This window comes from Agelaius phoeniceus, chromosome 12 (genome assembly GCF_051311805.1).
Source record: "Agelaius phoeniceus isolate bAgePho1 chromosome 12, bAgePho1.hap1, whole genome shotgun sequence".
NCBI classification, from domain to species: domain Eukaryota; kingdom Metazoa; phylum Chordata; class Aves; order Passeriformes; family Icteridae; genus Agelaius; species Agelaius phoeniceus.
Window position 1 is genome coordinate 15607605 of NC_135276.1, and position 22627 is coordinate 15630231.

Here is a 22627-nt window from a genome sequence, read left to right on the forward strand (position 1 = left end):
TATCCGAGGGCTCAGCAGCCCTGCCGTGTTTCCGAGCTGCCAAGCGCTGGGGGAGCAGCACCTGGAGTCCGTGACTCCGCGATTCGATGGCATTTTGCCCCCCTCACACCAACCCCACTGTGGCCAAGCCCGTGTTTTGCAAGTCATACGAGCCCCGGGAGCTCTCCTCGCTCCCGGGAGGCGCCGTTAGGAAGTCCCAGCCCCTGCGGGCCCCGAGCAGCGCCGCACTCGGGGCACCCCAGCTCGGCAAACCCCCGTTCATTCACCTCCCGCCGCTTTCCAGCGAGCTCCCAGCTCCGGGGCCTCCGCCAGAGCTCAGCCAGCCCGGGGGCTGCACCTCGGCCAGGGAGGTGCAGGGATCCCCGGTACCCCCGGCTTGCCCTCCCCCGATGGCCCCAGCCAGGCAGCCGGGGTACTGGGGATCCCTGAGGGCAGCGGCATCAACCACGGGAGCCGATGGGACCCCGGGCCGCCGCCTGGGGCCGGGGGCTGCGCTGGCCAGGCCCCCGCCCCAACCGGGACCCACGCCTGGGGGAGCGGAGGCCTGAGCACGGTGCTTTCACACACGGACGCACGGCCGGCAATGGGGCCGCCAGCGGGGCCACCAGCGCCCAGCCCGCCGCTGTCCCTTCCCCTCACCCCGATGCGCGCTCCGCTCCACCCCAGCCCCGCGGCATCCGCCAGCCGGGCCACGTCCGCTCTGCCTCACCTCACCGCCGCACAGCCCCGCCGGGAGCACAGCGGGAGCGCAGCGGGGCCGCCGCGGACCCCGCGCCCTCCGCCCCTGCCTGGCCCCGGCCCGGCGCTGCCGCCGCTCCTTTGTGCCGAAAGATGGAGGCGACTCACGGCGCAGCCCCGCCCCGCCCCGGCCCCTCCTCGCCCGCGGCCGCGCCCCCCGCCGTCTCCCGGGCGACCCGCCGCGCCCTCGGCCCCGCCCCCGGCCCCGAGCTTCGCCCAATCGTGGCGCGGGGACGCCGTGACGTCGTCCCTGCAGCCAACCCCCGCCCGCTCCGCGCGCCGCTCTGCCCGCCGTAAGCGCGGCGGCGATTGGCTGTCGCGGGGGCGGGGCCAACCAAGGAAGCGCTCGCTCGGTTGGCCGCGGCGGGCGGAAGGGGCGGGGCGGCCGGCGGAGGGGAGCGGGGTCAATGGCGGCGCTGCGGGCCCGGCGGTGCCGCTCGCTTTGAGGGGCCGCGGTACGTGCCGGGGGCGGGCCCGGGGCGGCGGGACCGGAGGGAGCGCCCGGAGGGAGCTCCTGGGGGCGGGGATAGTGGCCGCGGCCGGGCCGCTGGGCCCTTCCGAGTGCGGGGGTGAGGAGGGCCGGGCCTGGGCTCCGCGAGCGCGGCGGGCCGGGAGCCGCTCCGGCTCGAGGGGCCGGAGGGGAGGTGCGGAGAGGACTCGGAGCAGCTCCAGCCCGGCACGGCCGTACCGAGCTCCAGGGGTACCGCAGGAAGCGGGGCCCGCGGCGGGTTCAGGCCGGTGGGGCCGATTCATCCCCTCCAGGCTCGGCTCGCAGCGCCTCAGCTGATGCCGTGCGGGAGCGCTGCCCGGCCCGGCCCAGCCCCGGTGGGTTGATGGAACGGGTCCGTAAGTCGCGTTTGGTATTTAATGAGGGCTGAGTGTGTTGGAAACTGCGCTCCGGTACTCGGGGCACCGGCGCTGCCCTACATCTGTTCCAGCCTCAGTGGTGGCAAGGGTGAAGTTTGGGAGGTTTTGTGATCCTGGGGTGTTACCATCTGGTGTTACAATAACGTGGTTTACAACTGTGACAAACTTTTGTCATTTGCAGTGACAGCATAGCCCTTGAATACCTAGTCACCAGACGAAAACACAGATAAATAGGAATAAGTTTCCAAGTGTATGTTTTCTCTTGGGTCTGGTTTGTGTGTGTTAGCTTCACATGGGAGAGGGCAGAGAATACAGCAAGATTACCAAACTTTATAAGTGCAAGTGAACTTGCTTGATGCTGCCTGATGGAGTTGTTCCCTTTCATCTCTTTTCCCCAAGATGGGTTTGTCACTGTCACACCAATTTTCAGGCTGGTGTTGGAAGCACCATTGCTGCATCTCAGGCCATAATTAAACCATAGTTATGGTTTCATTGATGTATCAATTCATGTATCAGTTCAATATATTGTCTGAGTGGACTGACTGATCCAGGTGGTTTGCTGCTGAAGGCTGTAGTCCCCAGAGGATACTGTGTTCTTGCAGAATCCCTCTCTCAGTTTGCTTTTATTACTTTCTGTCACCATTGTATTGGGACTTTTTGTGTCCTCTCTAAACATATAGGTTGAGATGACACAAGTGGAGAAACAAATTTTGTTGTTTATGCAGCACTTGGATAGGAAAGCTGGCCTTGTGATCAGGACCTGTATTCAGCAGTGAGATTCAATTTTTATCTTCTCTGTAAGTTTCCAGCTTGAACCACCTTCAGAAATTGCACTCAAATAGCAAATTTTCCATGCTTTCTGGAAAGTGGAGTTAGGGTCTTAGGGTGGATTTTTTTTGTTTGATATTAAAAAAAGAAAGAAAGAAAAGTTTAAAGAAGATAAAATCACCAGCCCCGGATCTGTCCTTCCTGTCCCCAGTTCTTAAGAGAATTCTTTTGTCTTAACTTCTTTTAGTAATTCTAACCTTAAGAATGCTTCCTGCTGTAACAAATATTTGTCCAGTGCTCTAACCTGGATTTCTCCTGAGACTTCAATTTTTAAATTTTTGTTACAAGCAATACCCCCCAAAAGTATCAGTTTTTGTAAGGATTTCAGGACTTCCTGCAGGACTGGTTCCTTGTGGTACGAAGGAAGGATGATAAACAGGTTTCTTCCCTTATTTGGGTTTCTGCATCCCTTCCTCCTTGGAAGAGTTCTGGGATCTCTTCTGTGCTGAAATGCAGGGTGAGATCCCAAATGAGCAGTACTTGGCAGAACTGTGGGCAGTCCTTAACTTGCTGCAGTTATCCAGGGAGATGATAAAGTAGAAAAACGTTCTGTTTGCATGTCTTTAAATGAGCAGCTCTGTGTGTTGTGTTTATGTTGTACTTCTGTGTACAGTTTTGATGTACAGGCTTAAAACACAAACAGGCATTAGGGCTTCATGGAGCTGGCAGAATAATTCTGGAAGGAAGCACCTAGGGCTGAGAGAAGCAGTTTGTTTCATCCTGGGCTTACAGGTGTCAAGAGCACGAGTTTCTTGTTAGGCTGACTATTGGAGCATCTCCTCCTTGCCCCTGGTACTGAAATCTTGAGCAGAGGTGGCTGCACTGTGTGGGAAGGGGCTGTGCTCTCTGCAGGGGAAGTGCTGCTCATTTCCCAACCCCAGCTCTGTTTCAGCCCTTTCTCACTCAGCTGTTGGCCTCCCAGCCAGTTCTCCCCAGTTTATATCCTGGGCAGTGTTGTGTGGTCATGGTTTCATGGTTCTGTGGGATATCCTTTGGCCAGTTCAGGACAGCTGTCCTGGCTCCCTCACAGCTTCTTGTGTAGCTCCTCACTGGCTGGGTGTGAGACACTGGGGATTCCTTGACTTAGGCTAAAACTGCAAGGGTGTTATCAATGTTCTTGTCACACCAAGCCCAAACCCCAGAGCTGTACCAGCTACTAAGAAATTTAGCTCTGTCCCAGCCAAAACCAGAAGAGTTGATAATTTCTGAAATTTCACTGTTAATCACTTCTAAATACATGCATTCAACAACTGAAAACAGGCAAGCTTTCTCAAATTTTCACAGGTTGGCCAAAAAAACTTGGGATTTGATGTTTTGCCATCACTTTATTTCTCTTCAGAACATATGTGGAAGAACAGAAAAGGATGAGAGTGTAGGTGAGGGTGTTTAATTTATTTTTTTTTAATATTTATTTAAGCAGAGTAAATTCATTAGAACATGACTTTCAGAAAAACAGCCTGAGGCAGACAACTAGCAGGAAAGACATAATTATGAAAAAAGAGTAAAGAAGGAGTAATAGATGTTGCTTATTAGTCTTAGCAGTTATGCAGTGACTGATTGCAGTCAGTGCTTACTATGCAGTGTTCTTTGGAGAACTGGAGTTACTGTTAGGACAGCAGGTCTGTTTTTCAGGATATTTAATAATCACTCATTGAAAAGCATGATCAGACTCCTGATTGTGTTTTTAGCAGACAGTATTCCACAATGGAAGGGGGAGATGGCACTGCTGACCTGGTGATTAACAAGAGGTTCGTGTCTGAAGCAGAGCTAGAGGAGCGACGAAAGAGAAGGCAAGAGGAATGGGAAAAGGTCCGAAAACCTGAGGACCCAAAAGGTATGGGCTCAATTTAGTAATTACAGGGAAAAGAGCTGAGAATTTTTCACTTTTTCCACTTTGTGGGAAATAGAAATTCTGGGAGGAGACACCTAGGACTGAGAGAAGCAGTTTGTTTCATCCTGGGCTTACTGGTGTCAAGAGCACGAGTTTCCTTGTTAGGTTGAGTACTTGGAGAATCTCCACCCTGCCCCTGGTACTGAAATACTGAAGCAGAGGTGGCTGCACTGTGTGGGAAGGGGCTGTGCTCTCTGCAGGGGAAGTGCTGCTCATGTCAGTAATTACAGGAAAAAGGTCTGAGAATTTTTTACTTTATGGGAAATAGAAATTAAAAGTAATGGCTTTTTTTATTCTATAATTGAAATGGTTTTATATGAAGGAACTGAACTGTTGGTGGTTTAGTGTTTCTAACATGGTCTCCCTTCCTGATTTGTCCTTTCAGAATGCCCAGAGGAGGCATATGACCCACGGTCCTTGTATGAAAGGCTCCAGGAACAGAGAGAAAAAAAGCAGCAGGAGTTTGAGGAGCAATTTAAATTCAGTAAGCAGCAAACTGCATGTAACAGTTTACAAACTGCATGTGTTGTGTGCAACAGCTGTGCACAATTTCTGAGTAAAGGACATATCTGTGTGTTTTGTCTCCCTCTCTGAGAGGGAAACAAAGGCTTCAGAAGAGTATTTTTGAAATCCTGAATTTTTAAAGGAGCACCTTTTGGACACTGAGGCAGCACTGCACACATGCAAAATTCAAAAGGTGTTTGCAGTTATCAAGCTGCATGCCTGTAAAGTGTTGAATACTGAGCTTGTATTGCATATAAAATAAAAAACCCCAAAAAATCCCAAACAAACTTGATAGCAATCCACAAGGAAATGGAAAAGTATTGTGATTTTGTGACTCTTAAATTCATTCTTTAACACATGCTTGAATCAATTAAAGAAATCCTGTTAGAGCAGCTATTTCCAAGCCATAATTATTTGACTAAAAGTGATTTGAAAGTTAAGATTGTGATTTGGTAGAAGTAAATTTACATGTTTTGATTCTTTAGAAGTAGATGTTTGATTCTTCTAATGTAAAGTTTGAATTTCTGGTTTTATAGAAGAGTGCTTGCCCTTTGAAAAGTGGCAAGTACAGATAGCAGCATTAATGCATTCAAGTCTCCAGCTGGACCTACAGGATTCTTTCCACCTAGAGTTTCCAGTAAACTTCAGTAGACTTTTGATCCCATTTTTGGAGTCATTTTTGGTAACATGACTAAGCAATTCTTGCTGAAGGAGCCACCCAAAAATTGCTCTCAGCCTGAACAGGAAGTGCTTCTAAGAACTGCCTAAATGAATAGTTTTTCTTGGCCAGTTATATTAGATCTGCAACAGCTTTGCTTTGGTAATCCAAGTACTGGAATGGGAAGCAGCCCTCAGAAGCAAACCCACCTCTGCTTTTCATGCAACCACAGCAGAATATCAGACCCCAACTAACCTGGAGAGCAAAACCTGCTGCAGAGTGCCTGGGAGGGAACCTCAATAAAACCTCAGCTCAAAGCACCTCACTGGCTGCTCCTCTTGGTTTGCAGATGAGTCAGGCAGAAAATGAGATTAATTCATGTCACTTCCTTCAAAAAATGTCCAGAGTGCCACTGCTTTTGCTCTCTGAAGGGGTCCTCAGTAGCAGTAGTGAGTGCTACAAGTTACTGTTGAATGATTTATGAATGAGCTCTGCATGAGTTGGAAGGAGCAGGGATTGGCTTTTATAAAGTAACCCCAAATAATCATTGATTTCCAGAGCTTTTCTGTCAGGCACAAGCCTGCCAATTATTGGTGTAAATGGATTTCCTAGTTTGCCCTCAAAGTGACTAGGGCTTGCCTGTGTGGGTTGAAGATTAAAAAGATGGTGACTTCATGTAAAAGCCTAAAATATGGAATTAAACTTTAATGAACACTAAAGGTAATGTTTGGGCTAAGATTTCTGATGATGACTACAAAGACCAAGATTTGGTCTTCCTGAAACATAATCTTTATTGTCGTTCTAATTAAATCATTTGCTCAAGAGGCTCTGAACATTTTCAGAACAGGAAATAAAAGACTTTCCTGCTGCAGTAGCATGTTTAGAAAGAATTTGATTTTATTTGGAAATTAGGAGTTGTCTTGCTTCTACTTTTTTAAAAATTTTTGAACAGGTGTTAAAACTAATTAGGTAGGAATTGTTTGCTCTAAGAAAATGTTCTTCCTCTTTTGAGGCAAGACATAGTGTGGTTTTTTTTAGTTATTGGTTGGTTTAAGAACATTCAGAGGAGACAGACTTGGTGTCTGAAACCAACAAATTTCTTCTTTCTTTATTCAGAAAATATGGTAAGAGGCTTAGATGAAGATGAGACACATTTCCTTGATGAGGTTTCTCGGCAGCAAGAGCTACTAGAAAAGCAACGAAGGGAAGAAGAGCTGAAAGAACTAAATGAATACAGAATATCCTTTGCACTAAAGTGGCTGGTGGTTACCTAGAGGAGGGTAAGAGTGGGCTGTAGTTTGTTCTGTCAGCTGACATTCTTTTTATAAAGCTGCTTTACAGAGTGTGTACAGTGATACATTTTCAAAGTTTAATGGTTTCACTGTAGCTTTGACAGACCCCTGCAATGTTTGATATTCCCCCCCTCAACTCCCACTACTTTGATCCTTTCCTTTTCCCCTCTGCATTGTTTTGGGGTTTGGTTGTGTTTTCTTGGGGTTTGGTTTTTCTGTTAGTGAGGTCATGAAATGCCATAATTTAAAAGAGAAAGAGAACATAAAGAAAAACCAGTGTATTATTTCTAATATTTTGCTTTTATCTTAAGGAAAATTACATGCTCTTTTTTTTAGCTGTATATTGCCGGATTTTAATATTTCTGTTTGAAATAATGTGTGAATTGGTCTCTCTGTTATTCTTCTTGGAGTATTAGATGCTTTTTCCCTTGCTGATACCTTCAGGATGAGAAATTAAATACATCTGATTTTCTTCTGGGAAGTCAGTGCCCATGGAGTCTTGGCTTCTTTGGGTAGTACACACTTGTAGGCAGGACTAAGAGCAGGACAGTTTGGCTTTGCTGTTAAATTTGCCTAATTTTCTTGTAGATATGCTAGAAAATCATATAGGATGTTTTTCCTCTCTAATTAGTGCCGGCCAAGGGAGGTTGGAATGATTTGAGAATTTCTGTGCTAAGCAAAGTGTTGCTTTTTTGAGGTTTACTGAACCTATGCAGAATCTGATGGTTTCCTTGTCTAGATTGCCTTTGAGTTATAGATGAACAAAACACAAGTGCTCAGGGAAACTTTAGTATAGATGAAAGAGTTTGTGGACACAAGGAGGTGACCAAAACCAGTCAGCAAATAAAATTGAATAGTGCTGGTACTACAGAGCTTGGTCTTACCTTGTGTTAGTCAATAATTCACAATTTGGAGCATGTGTCCTGTGAAGAACATCTCAATTAGCTCAGGAGTGTGTTTATGGAAAAGCAATCCTGATGCAATTTTTTAACTTCAGAAATAGGCTGCAGTTAGCTGATGGCTTTGGAGTATTTTCTTGATTTGCTGGATCTATTTGTGGGATATTCATGGATATATTTAGTTTTGGTGATGGTTGCTCATGGGGCTGGCTGAAGCAGGGTTGTGCAGTGTGAGATGATGCTGTGGGAGCAGCTGACAGCTCTTGTTATGTCATGTACATCTGGGCTGAGCCATACCAGCCCTGAGGGAATCTTAAGTTGCCTTGAATTGGCCACATAACACACAGATCCCTGAACAGCCTGATCAAGATGTACAGACCATCTCACCTCAGTCTTTGCTCTGAATCTGAAGTCTTACTTTAAGAATTAAACTGTAGAACTTATTGCTGATGGAGTGGAGGAAGGGAGAATGTTTTACAGTCACCTCATCTTGTGAGAAAATCAAAAGTGGTGCCCATTTAATTTCTTTTTTAAATTGACTTGTGTTTGAAATTTTTGGTGGTGTTCTGAAATGCAAAAGTGGTTTTTGCTTCTGCAGGTTGTTACTAATGGTTTATCACTGAAGTGACAAAAACCACTGTGCTGCATCTATAGGTGCTGTTTAAATGCTCTTCCAAATTAATAAGAGCAGTGTCAACCCAATGGATTTCACTATTTGCTCTTTTTCCTGCAATAGCATTTAATTTAAGCTACCCAGAGGCATTAATTTCATGGTAAAAGCTGTGTCAATATTCAAGTACAGAGATTTTTTTTTCTTAATTTTTCAGGTTGAACAATCACAAAATTATACATCCTCAGGATAAATATGCCTTGGAATATTTTAATGTACTCTTGAGCATAAGAAATTCATATGCATGGACGAATAGGAATTTTTCTTTCTCCTGCATGAACAACTAGGTTTGTTTGTTCCTTACCTTATCCAGACCCCCCTGTTCAGATACAGATTTACAAATTTTTTAAAGCCATTTCCAAGAAGTATTTGAGAGCAAGATCAGCTTGTCTTTACTGCTATCTAAATGTAGGAACAGTCCCCCCTCCAAGAAGCTGCCTTTACTGAAGGACAGCTTGTTTAGTGCAGTTGATATTTAAGATTGAGAGGTTTGTTTCTAATGTTGTCTTCCTGAGAGGGAACACTTCTTGGCTGCCTATAGCATTACATTTGCTAATGACAGCAGGATGTATAAAATACCTACTAAAAATGTGCTGTGCCTTTCTAGTTGAGGAGTTTTAGGAGAATGCCATCCTGGATGGAAGCTAAAAGCCTGTAATTTTCTATCTTTAAAAGAAAAGCCTTTGAGTTCCTCAGTCAGGCTTAGAATATAACAAGGTAATGGACCTAAATGTGGCAGTTGAACACTGCAGTGTGTGGAAGAATTGTGTGGCAGCATCAAATCATGTTCAGCATGAAGAGCTCTCAGATGACTTCAGACAGCCACAGGATGGCACTCCTGTGCCATCTCAAAAATAGATAAAATTGAACAGTGGCTTGGGCTGAGAGGACTTTTGGTTGAAGTAAGGAACAGTCTGGGTTACTGCTGTATCCTTAGGAAAATCAAACAATAAATGGCATCTGAACATTCCTGTCTGTAAAGGGATGGGAGACTGGGTGTCACTTGAAGGCAAAGTCTAGAAGTTTTTGATTTTCAGATGTTCAGTGGGGGGAAAAAGCTATGGGTTCAGATATATGGGCCATCAATGTGAAATTCAGTATCCAATGTGTGTCTGCAGTGACTGGGGCATCTGTGAAACTCCAGCTTGTGGAACTGTAGTCAGAGGAGAGACTGTTGGAACACTAGATTTGAGTTTATAAACATGCTTTTAAACTAAGTTCATTTCCCTTTGCCTGTGCAGTTCAAATTTTTGCAGAATTTTGTGTGACTTTCCTGGCACCTCATCTACAAAGAGGGTCTTTGGCAGATTTCTCTTCATCACACAAGGAGATGTGTTCAGTGTATGCAGAGTGTGCCCTAATAAACACACCCTGCTCCTTCTCATCCCATCTGAGAACCTGCTCAAGCTTCTCTACTTCATTATAGATTTCAGCTGCATTCCACCTTGCTAACACTGTTTTAATCTGCTTAGCTTTTCTGAGCAGTTTTCGTCTTTTTTTGGGTGAATCTTGGACCACAGTTCCCCTTTAATTAAAGTCTCCTTTCTCTTGGGATTGGTGCTCAGACCAGCAGTAGAATCCTTGTGGTCCTTACAGAGAGATGAGCTGCAAAGGTGGAGTGCTAAAGACCAAACCCAAAAATGGAACTGTTCTGTCTTGCTAGGCTGAAATCTGCTGGGCTCAGCAGAAAGAGGCTTTGAGGAGTGGAAGTGAGTGCACATATTGCTTCTTAGCTTTTGTGCTAAGGATTAGAGTGAGGAGCAGCAAATTGGAATTGCAAATGTGTTGATCCCTATAGGGGGGGAAGCACTGTATTGCCTTTTTGGTTTGTTTGGTTTGGTCCAGCCTGACCTTTTTGCTTTTCTAAGGCCTTGAGGAAAAGGCAGGATGGTGGATGTGTTCATGGGTGCTGGGGGTGTTGTGTTACACCTTTCTGGCTTCAGAACAGCAGCTCCCAGGCTGCTGCCTGGACATCCTCACAGAGAGAGCTCCAACCCCAGAGGGCAAACTATCTTCCCTTCTGGCTGAGGGTACCAGCTCAATGTCATCACAAATAAGTTTATTTTGTTAGAATATGTGAATGAACTTGGGTCACTGCTGTCAGCAGAGCTGGATAAATATATCAGGGAGGAAATGTCTGTTCTCCCCATTCCTTCCCAGCTGATCCTTAACCCTTAATTCACAGCACTCTCACTAAAGTGGGAGTCAGTATGGACCCAAAGAAGGAAACTGAGAAGAAATTGCCCATGAAGTCAGTGGAAAACAAGAACAAATTTTCTCAGGCAAAGCTGTTGGCAGGAGCTGTGAAACACAGAAGGTTAGTTTCACACTTCTATAAATTCCTGAGGAACGGAACCCAGTTAGCAGTGGAAAGGGAGACAGGCCAAAACTGCCTCCAGAGAGTGAGGTGTAAACCTTAGCCCTAAAGAAAAAGGGGGAAGGTATAAGAAAAGACCAGTCTTGTTTCTATAGGCTCTCACAAACTGTGGGGAAAAACATGAAGCAAATCAAATAGATAAGTGTGTGTAAAGCAAGTGGGCAGGATCTTCATTTTAGAGTGCCAGGCTTGGGCAATCCTGCTTGGGGTTTGAGGGAATCTGTTTTACATCTCTGTTTGTAGATATCAGTGTCACCTCACAAATGCAATTTGATTCAGGTTGCCTGATTTATCAGCCAATTTTACCTGTGTTTAAAATGGATTGTTTTAATGGATTTACACTGATACATCAGCACCCTTTCCATCCCAGCTGGGTTTGTGATGTGCTTGCTGCTTTGATCTTGGCCTGCAAACACAGCTGCTGGTGTACTACAGGTTATGGAGAAACCAGGCATGTGGGACCAGACTTATTTCCCCCAGATGAATCATCTAATACTTAAGATGATTACTGACATCTCAAAGTGCAGTGTGTTCAAATCATCTCAGGGAATGTGAGATTATTTTAGAAGCTTATCTTGTAGGGTGATGTTTAGCTCCCAGTACAGCAGTTAATTGCATGTCTGAAAACTGAAGTAAGCACTTCCACCACCTGATGTCTGTGGGGTTGGGTGATAGTTTGGGTTTTGGGAAGGCAGAAAAGAAAAACCCTGAGCTGATAACAAGCAGCCAAAAATGTTGTTTTTGTCTTGTAACTAATAGTACTTAACCCAGTAGGATGTACAAAAGGAGCTGGCATGTGCTTAATGGTACTTCTAAAGTCTGCAGATGGCATCTGTTTGAAGAGAGCATCTTAACTGACATGTCAGTGCCATTGCAGACTTGCTTTGCAGTCTTCTATTTTTGCCATCTTATCTTTTATTGCAAAGTGGCCCAAAGCAAGTGTAGTGTGAGCTCAACATCTGCTCCCTGAGCTTTGTAATTTCCTCTAAAGGATGTATTAGTATTAAAAGCTCTCTGCACAGAATAACCTTTCATCTGTACTGCATGTTCTGATAGGGACAGAAAAGAGTTAATGCATCCTAATGCTCATGCTTCATCAGTTCATCACTGCAGAATCTGGGAAGCATTTGTTTATGTGGATGCCTTAGCACTGGGAACATGCAGGAGTGGGGGGTGAAATCTCAGTAGTGACAGGGAGAGCTATGGAAGCTCTGAAGAGTCAGAAGTCCAAGTCATGTTCCTTTCTCCCTGTGCCACTTTGGACCCAGGAAGGACCTTTGTGGACACTGCAGCTCTGTCCAGTGCTGTAAGAGTGCTGGGTGCAAGGTTTCTAGATGTTTTAGAACAGGCTCTCCAGGTGCTTCAAGGAGGGGAAGGAAGCCTTGCAAGGGAAAAGCCATGGATGTTGGCCCCAGCAAGTGTGGTAATCTTCCACATGTGCAAGGCTGTGGCCATGTGGGTGTCTGAAGCTCAGGTAGTTATTCCCACTCTCCTGTGGGGCACATCCTGCTGAACAGGTTGCTGTGCAAGGGTTTTGACTTGAACTCTAAGAGGTGTGTTCCTTCCCCAGGTTCACAAGTGATAGGTGTAGTGTAGGTGTTGGAGCTTCCTTGGATCCTGCATGTTCCCCAAGGAGCCTCAGTTAAAGGCAGTTGGAAGTGGTGATGGTCGTCAGGGGACCCTGTTGGCACCTGTTGTAGCATTTAAGACAAAGATGTAACAATGACTTCATGGTAATTAAGTGGTTGCCTATGAGGAACAAGACACTCTGTTATTTTTTCCACAGTTCAGATGGTGGTAACAGTGTCAAGAGGTTGAAATTAGACACTGACCACGAGGAAAAGAATCCAGGTATGTCCCAACTTCTGTGTGTGGGAAGCCCTGTGTCTGTCACTGAACAGCAGCTGAGTTGGGGTTAAATCTCATAGAGGCTTTGCTTTTCTGTTCCTTCACTGGACAGCACGGACTTTGGTTGGCACGTTCTCTTGTAAAGCAGTAGAAATGGTAAGTGTGGGAGCTGACAGCCTTCATGGAAAATAGGGCTGCAGGGAACCCTCTGCAAGTTATCAGGATGTCCCCAAACCAGCCCTGACAGATGTTTGTCTAAGGAGCTCTTAAGTCCCCACATATAGAGACTGTCCACCTTCCTTTGAGAGTTTATTAATCTGAAAGAGTTTAACCTGATAACTAATGGAATTGTCCTTAGGTGCATTTCAAGCCTAATGCTTGTTCTGTGGGCAGGAGACCTGGAGAACAGATCATCCCCTTCCTCTTCACAGCAACATTGCATGTATTTGTTTACATCCAATTGAGCTTTATGCTCTGAAGTGATTCAGTCCATCCTGAAATCAATTTGTTTCAGGAAATTGTGGGGAACTAGAAGAAAAATTAAGTTGTGTTTCAGCTGTGGCTGTCAGGGCTGCAATTGACTTGCTGTCAAGCTACTCTGACACAAATCGGGTGAGTGCAGTTGTGTAACGACAACCCAAGGCACTTCCTGAATCTCCTTCTGTTCAGTAAACTTTCAGAACAGCAGAAATAATTAATTAGCCATGGAAGATGGGAGATGTTGACTAGCAGAATAATGGAATAAAACTTTTTCTCAACTATGCTGTTATATTGCAAAAAAAATTACTCAATTACTCAAAGCAGAGACATTTATTCTTATTTAGTGGGTTTGGTACTTGACAAGCATCAAACTGACAACTTTAGAATAAAAAAATTGTAATGCCAGCATAGAGCTGGGCTTAAACTAGTGATGAGCAGGAAAAAATCCCCTGAGGTAGCAAGTCCTTCCTGTCAGAATGCTTTTATTACAGCATAAAGCTGCCTTATGCTTTAATTAAATCCTGAAATCATCCCCTGCTTATGTGGGGAAAGCAGGTGAGTGACACGTGGCGGTTCCTGGGCTGATTGAAAGGCCTTTCCTGCACTCTGCTTTTTGACTGAGGTTTCTCTCTTGCAGAAAAGCCCTCCTGTGTGTCCCTGGGGAGCAGCTCAGTGGGAGGCTCCACGGTGCACTGTCCCTCAGCAGCCGTGTGCATCGGGATCCTGCCTGGCCTGGGCGCCTACTCGGGGAGCAGCGACTCCGAGTCCAGCTCGGACAGCGAGGGCACCATCAATTCCACTGGCAAGATTGTCTCCTCTGTCTTTCGTGGCAACAGCTTCTTTGATGGTCCATAACAAAATCCCTCTGTGTGTAATGTAGTGCAGAATATCTTCCAAAGCCCTGATGGATGCTTGTTGCATCCTTCTGCCCCAAATATAATCTTTCTAGCTAACCTCTCAACTTTATTACACTCAGATACTCCTAAAGTAACTCATTATTCCCTCCCCCCCTTCCCCCCCAACTTTCCATTTCTGGGGTGCATACTGAGCCTGGAAGAAAAGCTGCCATCCTAAAGCAGAAGGCACACCTAACCATGTCACAAAGGTCTGAGGGTATGGAGGAGAGAGCTTTATCTTTTACAATTCTTATGGAAAGAATTATGTTGATTTAAGAAGTTTATACAAGACTAACAGGCAAAAAATAATCACTTGAAGCAGTGAAGTCTTGTAGAAGCAGCCATGTGTTCTGTTTTAAAATGTCATTTTTATTCTGTATTTGAAAAATGGGGGCAGAACCAAATTTGAGCAGATGGTGAAGTGTAGATTGCCATGACACTGTAAAGAAGTTTTAGTGTTACATGATTAAAGACATTCTGAATGCATTTTTTTTATCTCTGCCTGTGCCATTCATAATTGTTCTCATTCCATTAATCAATTTCTGCTCTACCCAACCAGCCGTTCCCTCAAACCACCATCCAGGAGAGGTGTAGGTCAGTTTCCCACAGAAGCAGAGGTGGTGAAGGAAAACTTGGTCTGAGTGAGTTCACAGGAACTGCTGGCTTTTCTGCTCAAAGGCTGCTCCAGCACTGGGGCTTGACAAGTCATGCAGCTTTTCAGCAGCAGTGTCCTGAAGGGCATGAATTCAGAGTGGGTGGCACTCCCCTGTTCAGCCAAACTCCTTTGTAGGGGAGTTGGAGAATTCCAGAAGTGGGGCTGAGGGCCCATCCTCTTAATCTCAGTGTGCTGGTGGGAGTTTGGAGGGTTGGAACAGCTCAGCTCAGGGGTGGAAGTGTCTTTGTGCAATCCTGCTCTAAGTACTGCCCTTGTGAGACAGCAGCTGGTCAGTGTGTACCAAAGGACAGTCACCTGGAGGTGGCACTGAGGGACTTGGGAGGGAGCAGAGAAAACAAGGCCTGTAGTGGATTCCTGCCTTAGCCTGAGTGCTGAATTTTCCAAAGGAGAGGGGAAGAGTTGCGCTCACAATGCAGCTATCCTTAGGTAAATACCCTTTCTGTTTGCACAGCCCTGATCCACAGACAGATCTTTACAAACACACTGCAATTCCTCCCCTGCTCTGGGCTGCCTGGCACCTCCTGTGCTTGCTCCAGAGTTGCTCCTGCCTCTTCTCTAGCTACTGTAATTATGGCACTTTCAGGTGGAAAATAAGCAGATTTCATGCAGCCTCTTTAATGCTTTGCTTTTGGTGACTTTCATCTTACTGAGCTATGGAATGAAATGGAAGTGGTGCACAAAAAAAAATGCATGTCTTTTTATTAAAGTTGTATGGGCAAGAGCCTCAAGGAGTTGGTATGAGAGCTGCTGGTATTCTTCTCTGGCATTAAACTAGATCAATTATCTGACTGTAGAGTCAGAGCAGCCTTGCCCAGCTGCCAGCATGCTGGGGCCATTTTCCTGAGTGGTATCTTGCACAGCTGCAGTCAAGATGCCTGATTTAGCCAGAAATTTATAGTGGGAGTTTCCAGCCAATTGTGGCAAATGCAGTGGTAGGCTGCAGGTGAGATGGTGTGTAAATTATGGTGTGTATATGGGGCTGTGCAAGGCCAGGAGGAGACATAATCCAGGAAAAGCAGATGTGAGGGCCCTCTGCCTTTCTCCTGTTCCTACAAGAATGGACTAGGACATTTGGGGAATGCCTTGGAGTCAGCTCTGCTGTTCTCAGGGCCTGGCTCATGTAAACAAACTGCAGAGCTGTCCCAGCTCCTCACTCCATCTGTTGGTCCCATTTACCTTTGTACATCAGGAGCCATCTGACATTAAAATACTCCAGTGCTGGAGATGTGCTGGGAAGTGCAGAGTGCATGGGATGGAGGATAAATCAGACCTGAAAAGGGCAGCTGTGGCAGTAACCTTGCCCTGGGCTGCCAAAGCTGGAGACGAGCTGGCTGTGGCTGGCTCCAGCAACTCTCACTCACTGATGGATTTAGATACATTTTTTTGTTATTTTAAAGAAAAATCCGTGACTGCATAATGTGTGCTTCATCCCCTCCCCAGGGACAGCTCAATAAACCGCTCCTTGTCTGTGCTAGTTGTTAAAGTTTCAGGAGGTGTTAAAAGAACCCAACAAACCCCCACAAACACTCTACTAGCAGCAGAGTTTATGAGCTCCTGCAGCTGCGTGTGAGGTTCTCTTATGGAAATAAATAAAATTTTATAAAAATTTTCCAAAGCTGCAGACTTCGATCTGGAAGCTGAGCTGGATACAGCATTATTTTTAAACAAGCCACCCTTCAACGGCTGCTTCTCCCTTTGCAAAAGGGTGGTGTTTGTTGTTTATTTTCCCTTCCAGGAGGTTTTGCAAGGCAAATGTTTCTCAGAACAGTCCCACCTCTCCCAAGGGATGGGGTCTCACCCAGTGCTGTGCTTGGAGCCAACTCTCTGTGGGACAGCCCGGGGCCCTCTGTGTGCTGGTGGCAGCAGTGACAGCCACAAGGCTGCTGGCAGAGAGCACAGGCAGTAGCACACGCCTGTGCAGGCTTTACAGAGGGACAGCAACCTCCCACCTCAAAGCTTCCATTAATAGGGAGGAGACTCAAGTCAAGTCTACTTGAGTTTGGAGTAGGGCTGGTGATCCCTGCCGGATGTTCAGCAGCACACTCAGCTTCAAAAGACCCTAATCTGGTTAGGAGCAGCATAAAGCAGCAATTAGCACATTGCTGATGAGCAGCTCAAAGGAGCTGCTGGAGAGCAGGATTTCATTACCCAGCCCATCTTCTCCCAAGCAGCAGGCAGCTTTTGTTACTCAGACTTGGAAAATTTTCTAGAGTTGGAGCAGCAGTGAACCATGAAACTCCCTTTGATGGTTTGTTGTGGGGTCACCAGGGTTTTCCCAAGCACAGAGACTCAGCTCAGGCAGGCATTAAGGGCATCCTGCCTTTCCCAGGGTATCCACCTTCACTAAATCTCCCTCTGGGATGCTGCTATTGACAGTGGGGCTGATCCTGGGCACAGCCAGCACAGCAACTGAGGGACCAGGACTGGCCCTGTCAGGGTGACTCCAAACACCCAGCACTGCTGACAGCCACTCTCAGACCTTCCCATCCAGGAGACTCTTGTTTTAAATGTCCAAGTTTCTTTATTAACCTGAGTATAACAAATATAACATGTACACAGTATAAAAATGAACACAGAACCTGACAGGTGTACAGGTACAACACAAATACATGAACTATACAACGACCAGTTCATTGAATGATAATATATTAAGCATTTCATTACTTGGAAAAAGCAAGTTTTGATCATAAAAATTGTATTCTTTACCACTGAAATTATACAAAGTACATTCAATACTGAAAAGTGACTCAACGGAGCAGGACCAAGGCATGGCCTGGCTGCTTAGTGTTACCTTGGGCCAGGACTGTACAAAATGAATCCAGACACTTTGCTGGGATGCGTCTTAAGAACTTAGCAATTAAATTAAGAAGTACAAAGTGTTTCAGGGAGGGTATTCTTCTCTTAAAAGCATGTGGGACGTGCTTTTGGCAGGACCAACAGGCTTCGGCAGCATGCAGAGGGTGCAGCCTGGCACGGCCCTACGCGGGCTCCGAGTTGATGGGGGGCAGGTTTTGGTGCTTGAAGTACTGCACCACTTGCTGGGGCAGCTCTGCCAGCACAGCTTTGGCCAGGGTCTCCTTGGGGACCTGTGAGCCAAAGGGAACCAACACCAGTGTTAGGACAGCCACAGGGGACACACTGAGCAAACATGGCTGGGCTGGCCCCAGCTCCAGATCTTGGCATTTCATTTAATACCCACTAGAGTCTATTGATAGCCAGCATTTTATACACCAGGGATTATTATATTCTATACTACCCTCCCTCCAGGAGAGAATTCACTGGTACACAGGAATAAAACATTCTGGGTAGGTCAGAAAAAACAGGTGTGAGTGGCAGGAGGTGAAATAGAAAGACACTGATTAATTGCAAAGAAGGGTAAGATAAGCACAAGCTCCATCCTTGGCAATCAAACCCGTGCCAGCAACAGCCTCTGTCCCAGAGCTGTCCCTGGATGATTGCAATGGACTCATCCCACAGAGGGGATGTGCAGGGCCAGTGCCACCATTGCCCCTTCCTACAGAGGATCAGGGGGCATGGGGCTCCTCCTCAGGACAATTCAGCACAAAGCCCTTGGCGTGTGGCACATCAGGGATGCTGGATGAGGCCTGAGTGGGAGTCACCATAACCAGCACAGGGCAGTGGCAAGGGGCGTGAGCCCAGTGCTGCCACACTCTGCTGCAGGAACCCAGATCCTGCTCTGAGTCACTGGTTTTTGCTCCCACCTGTCTGACCATGGAGAAACATGGCACGCTCAGGTGGAACCACTACAGAGCCACAGAGCACAGTCACCCTCCCTGCAGTGCTGATTTATGTGATCCACGCCACAGCATCCCTGAGGCTAAGACAGAGCAAGACAGGCAGGTACCTCTTGCCTCTGCCTTGGCTGTTCCACTTGCAGGGTAATTTCCAGGTCTGCGTAAAATTCCATTTTACGCATCCATTTTTTTTATCTTGACATTTATTTTTTTTGGGTCAAATAATTAAACCATATATCCCTACATTATCCAAATCATTTGTCATCAATACACTTTCAATTAACCTTCCTCTATATTTCCTAGTATCAAAAACAATGACCGACTGTCATCATCAAACAAACAAACACAGAACTAACCCCAGAACTAACCCCCCCCCAAAAAAACCAAACAAAAATACAAACCATTATGATAAATCATCAACCAATCACCCACCAAATTTTACATTCTTGTAGCTTATAAAAAGCATGACACTGAAGATGTCAAGATGGCTGCCACACACACCCAAGGACAGCTGACTTAGTCCTAACCTTACTGTTAGTTTTTGCTAGGTATATACATGCAGGTATCCATGCTCCAGTGTAGATACCCTGGACACCTTAATTAGGTAGACAGCCCATCTCCCCCGGGATCCCTCCCTGCCAGCCCATCTCCCCCTGGATCCCTCCCTGCCAGCCCATCTCCCCGGGATCCCTCCCTGCCAGCCCATCTCCCCGGGATCCCTCCATGCCACCCCATCTCCTCTGGGATCCCTCCCTGCCAGCCCATCTCCCCGGGATCCCTCCCTGCCAGCCCATCTCCTCTGGGATCCCTCCTTGCCAGCCCATCTCCCCAGGATCCCTCCCTGCCAGCCCATCTCCCCGGGATCCCTCCCTGCCAGCCCATCTCCCTGGGATCCCTCCCTGCCACCCCATCTCCCCGGGATCCCTCCCTGCCAGCCCCGCTCACGTTGCGGAAGTTGCGGAAGGGCACGAACTGCACGATGTCACGCACGGCCTCCTCGCCGGTGTGGGAGCGCAGCACGCGGCTGTCCCCGTCCAGGAACTCCATGGCTGCAAAGTCAGCGTTGCCCACGCCCACGATGATGATGGACATGGGCAGCTTGGACGCCTGCACCACGGCGTGCCTCGTCTCGTCCATGTCGCTGATCACCCCGTCCGTGATGATGAGGAGGATGAAGTATTGCTGCGGAGGGGAGGGCACGGGGTCAGAGCCAGTGGGATGTCAGTACAGATGTCAGAATTCAGGACATCTGAATAAAATCTAATATCTAATCCAGAATCCCTCTGGCTGTTCTGGATTGCCAAGACCAGGGGGCTCAGAGACCCTGGCACAGAGCCCAAGACGCCTGTGGTTTTGAGTATGACCCATGGAGCAAATTACCAACCTTATATGAGGATCTGCAAGCCACAAAAGTCTAAGTAGAATAATAATTAGTTTGTCACAACGGGAAAAATCGATTTTTGAGGTTTTAAGAATAGGTGTTCAGGAGGCAAGATGGAAGAATTTAAGTGTGTCCAGCCTTTCTCCTTCTTCTTCTTGGCCTCCATCTTCTGCTGTGATGCTGGCACTTTTAGATTGGTTTAGAGTAGAAGCTCACTGTCTAACATAAATGATAGGTATTGGAAAGTAATTGTAAATATTGTACATGTAGTTTTTAGCATAAAAAGATAACACCACCCTGGGAGCAGGCAGAGTGCCTCTGTCTGTCCTGCTGAGCGGACCTTGGCAGGGCAGGAGAAAGAATTTTATAGATAAGAAACAATAAACAACCTTGAGACCAAGAACTGGAGTTCTGACTCCTCCTTCAACCGCCAGGCTAAGAAAAAAGACTTTCTGACGTATCTTGAAGTCACTCTGACCAGCTAGAGTCCCCAGATACACCCTCACACTGCAGTCAGGGCTCACACATGTCGAGGGCTGGCAGGGCCCCTGGGGGTTTGGGGGTGAGCTTCACCATTTCCCAGGTCAGCTGGCATTTCATGCCCTTCAGCAGAATCCAGAAATTCAAAATTCCAGAATCCAGAAATTCCAGAAACCCATGGTTTTTGAAAGATCTTGAACAAACAACAAACCAGCTCCCACTCCAAAATATTTTTCTGAATTACTGATTTACTGTACTTAATGAAGCAACACAAAATCAACTTCAAAACTGCATAGGATCTCTGTCAGGGCCAGGAGGAATTCAGGGTTGGGATATGAGCCCAGCTGGGAAATGAAATCTCCCTCTGCCCGCACACAGCGGGGTGTTTTTTGGGGTGCTCCCATCAACATCTCCCTGCTCTGATGGGAAGCATCTCCTGCATTGCACTGCCAGGCTGTGGGGCCATCCCACTGTGCTCCTGTACAAAGCCACGGCTGTGGGAGGCACTGAGGGGGATGCAGAGGGTATCAGCAAGCTGGGGGACGACAGAGCAGCAGCATTAGGAACTGCTCCCCTTCCCTTGGGAAAGGGCTGCTCCTGCAGAGCTGGAGAAGGATGGACAGAGATGGACAGACGGTCCTGCTGGACTCAGCTCAGCAAACCTGGAGCATGTGGACCCCCGAAATCCCATCTCCTCTGTCTCCAGGGAAAGTAATAGCTCAATTTTGGCCCATTACAGAGCTTGCGTGTGCTGGAGAAATGACGAAAACAAGCACTTAAGAGCACTAAAGGCCTTTGTTCCTCTCCTCATTCTTTCCATTTCCTCTGAAAACCGCTAGTGCAGCATCCTGGAAAAGCAGAGGAAGGAGTGCTGCCCCAAGCCTGTTTTTCTGGTCTTCCTCCAGCCCACATCCCCTGAAACCTTCCCTAAGCCTCATCCACTCTTGATGATCTGCAGTGCTAAAGTCCAAGTACTAACAAGGCTGGGTAGAGCTTAAACACAACTGAGGACACGGGTGAGGAGATTTTCCCAAGCCAGACCCTTCTCCACTCCAGCCCCTTTCGATGCATTAACCCTGCCTGCACAGCACAGTCCAGGGTTTAGTTTTTATCTAAATATGAACTTTTGAGAGCAAAACGTGGTGAACCATAAGTGTGCAGAGCAGGACTGCAACATCTGAGTCTGGAGGACAAGACTGAACTTCAGGAGAGGACCTGCACTGGTCATAACTGGAAGCTGGACTTGGACCTCACCCCATCTGGGAACTAGTATGGGAGGAAGAGTATGAAACCTTGAGGGGAGCAGCTGATAATGACTTTCAGCTGATTCTCCCTTTCCCCTGCCTGGCCTCTCTCCTGGAAACATGGAAAGGGTTATTTCCCTTTGTTCCCTTCTTTTCTGTGAAATTCATAACAGCATCTGAGAAAAATGCTGGAAAATATGCAGGGAAAGGGGTGGGGAGGCAGAGCTTGTCAAATGTTTATCACAACATATTTCAGAGGTCAAAAGAAGTAAGAGCTGATGCTGGGAATCAGCCTCAAAGCCCAGGGGCTGCTTGGGGTGATGAAGCAAGGGACCAGGAGGCACTGCTGGAGAGCATCAGTGGGAGATTCCCCAAGGAGCAGTGGCAGTTTTGGTGGTGTCAGTAAATGACAGCAGGACAGGGGTGCTGGTGGCACCTCCAGGCTCCAGCTGCAGTACTCAGCCAGGGTGGCACCTCTGCCAAGCCACAATCAGAGCTGCTGGTGCACAGGGACCAGGCTAGGGGGTCCATTGCACACCAACCAGCAGCACCTGCCTCCTTTCTCCTCTTTCTTGTTAAAATGGCTGATCTCTGCATCCATGTGGGCTCTGGGATGATTCCCAATCCGTTTGCAGGACTTGGAGGGATTAGGCAGCACTGAACAGCATGAGGTGAGAAAAGGGGAGGTTTGGATGCAGGGACCCTGCTGGAAAGGTGAGTTTTAATTCCCCAAAGCTTATTAATCCTTCCCCAAGAGCCAAATGGTGTAACACCCTTCTGTCCCTCCCCCAGCCCCAGGATGTTTTAGTCTCCCATCCCTTACGAGCTGAGGGCTGTGTTTGTGATCTGTGTTGCTATGGAAAAACTATGAGGATTTTTGGTTTTATTTGAAATGCTGGGAGCAAGTGAGAGCGGGAGGAAGAGGAGGGCAGGTTCAGGCAGCCACTCAGCACCAGGGGTGGCTTTGATGCATGAGCTGAAGAGGGGATGGAAGAGGAGAAGACCCTGGGGGAGTGAGATCCCTCATCAATAACGCTTTGTGCTGCCAAAAAACCACCCGAGCCAAGCCAGGCTTGCCTCTGACGGCACTATTAGTGCCCATTATTTAAAATCTCCCTTGATTAAACTATTAGTGCCAGCAGA

At 47.2% G+C, this 22627-nt stretch overlaps 3 protein-coding genes across 10 annotated transcripts in view; 1 reads left to right on the forward strand and 2 right to left on the reverse strand.

Annotated features, from left to right (window-relative positions):
* RSPRY1 (ring finger and SPRY domain containing 1) overlaps window positions 1-854 on the reverse strand; it is a 36214-nt gene extending 35360 nt beyond the window's left edge. For both annotated transcript variants that reach the window (XM_054640746.2, XM_054640743.2), the window contains exon 1: window positions 710-854. The gene's annotated coding sequence lies outside the window, so the exon portion shown is untranslated. The remainder of the gene's footprint in view (window positions 1-709) is intronic.
* A 185-nt stretch (window positions 855-1039) lies between these two features.
* On the forward strand, window positions 1040-14434 carry PSME3IP1 (proteasome activator subunit 3 interacting protein 1). 3 transcript variants are annotated; one of them, XM_077185188.1, is made up of 8 exons: window positions 1045-1193; window positions 4122-4267; window positions 4710-4808; window positions 6603-6729; window positions 10536-10664; window positions 12511-12575; window positions 12685-12728; window positions 13690-14434. In XM_077185188.1, the coding sequence occupies exons 2-8, from the start codon at window positions 4138-4140 to the stop codon at window positions 13930-13932; spliced, it is 837 nt and encodes a 278-aa protein (XP_077041303.1). In that variant the 5' UTR covers window positions 1045-1193; window positions 4122-4137; the 3' UTR covers window positions 13933-14434. The 3 variants fall into 3 exon arrangements, with proteins under 3 accessions (XP_077041304.1, XP_077041303.1, XP_077041305.1); XM_077185190.1 differs by having other exon boundaries at window positions 1064-1193; window positions 4125-4267; XM_077185189.1 differs by lacking the exon at window positions 12685-12728 and having other exon boundaries at window positions 1040-1193; window positions 4125-4267.
* Window positions 14435-17120: 2686 nt separating this feature from the next.
* The window catches only part of CPNE2 (copine 2), a 44867-nt gene continuing 39360 nt past the window's right edge, over window positions 17121-22627 (reverse strand). For all 5 annotated transcript variants that reach the window (XM_077185182.1, XM_077185183.1, XM_077185185.1 and 2 more), the window contains exons 15-16: window positions 19325-19561; window positions 17121-17710 (exon numbers count right to left, since the gene is read on the reverse strand). In XM_077185182.1, coding sequence (XP_077041297.1) covers window positions 17603-17710; window positions 19325-19561 — 345 coding nt within the window. In that variant the 3' untranslated portion in view covers window positions 17121-17602. The remainder of the gene's footprint in view (window positions 17711-19324; window positions 19562-22627) is intronic.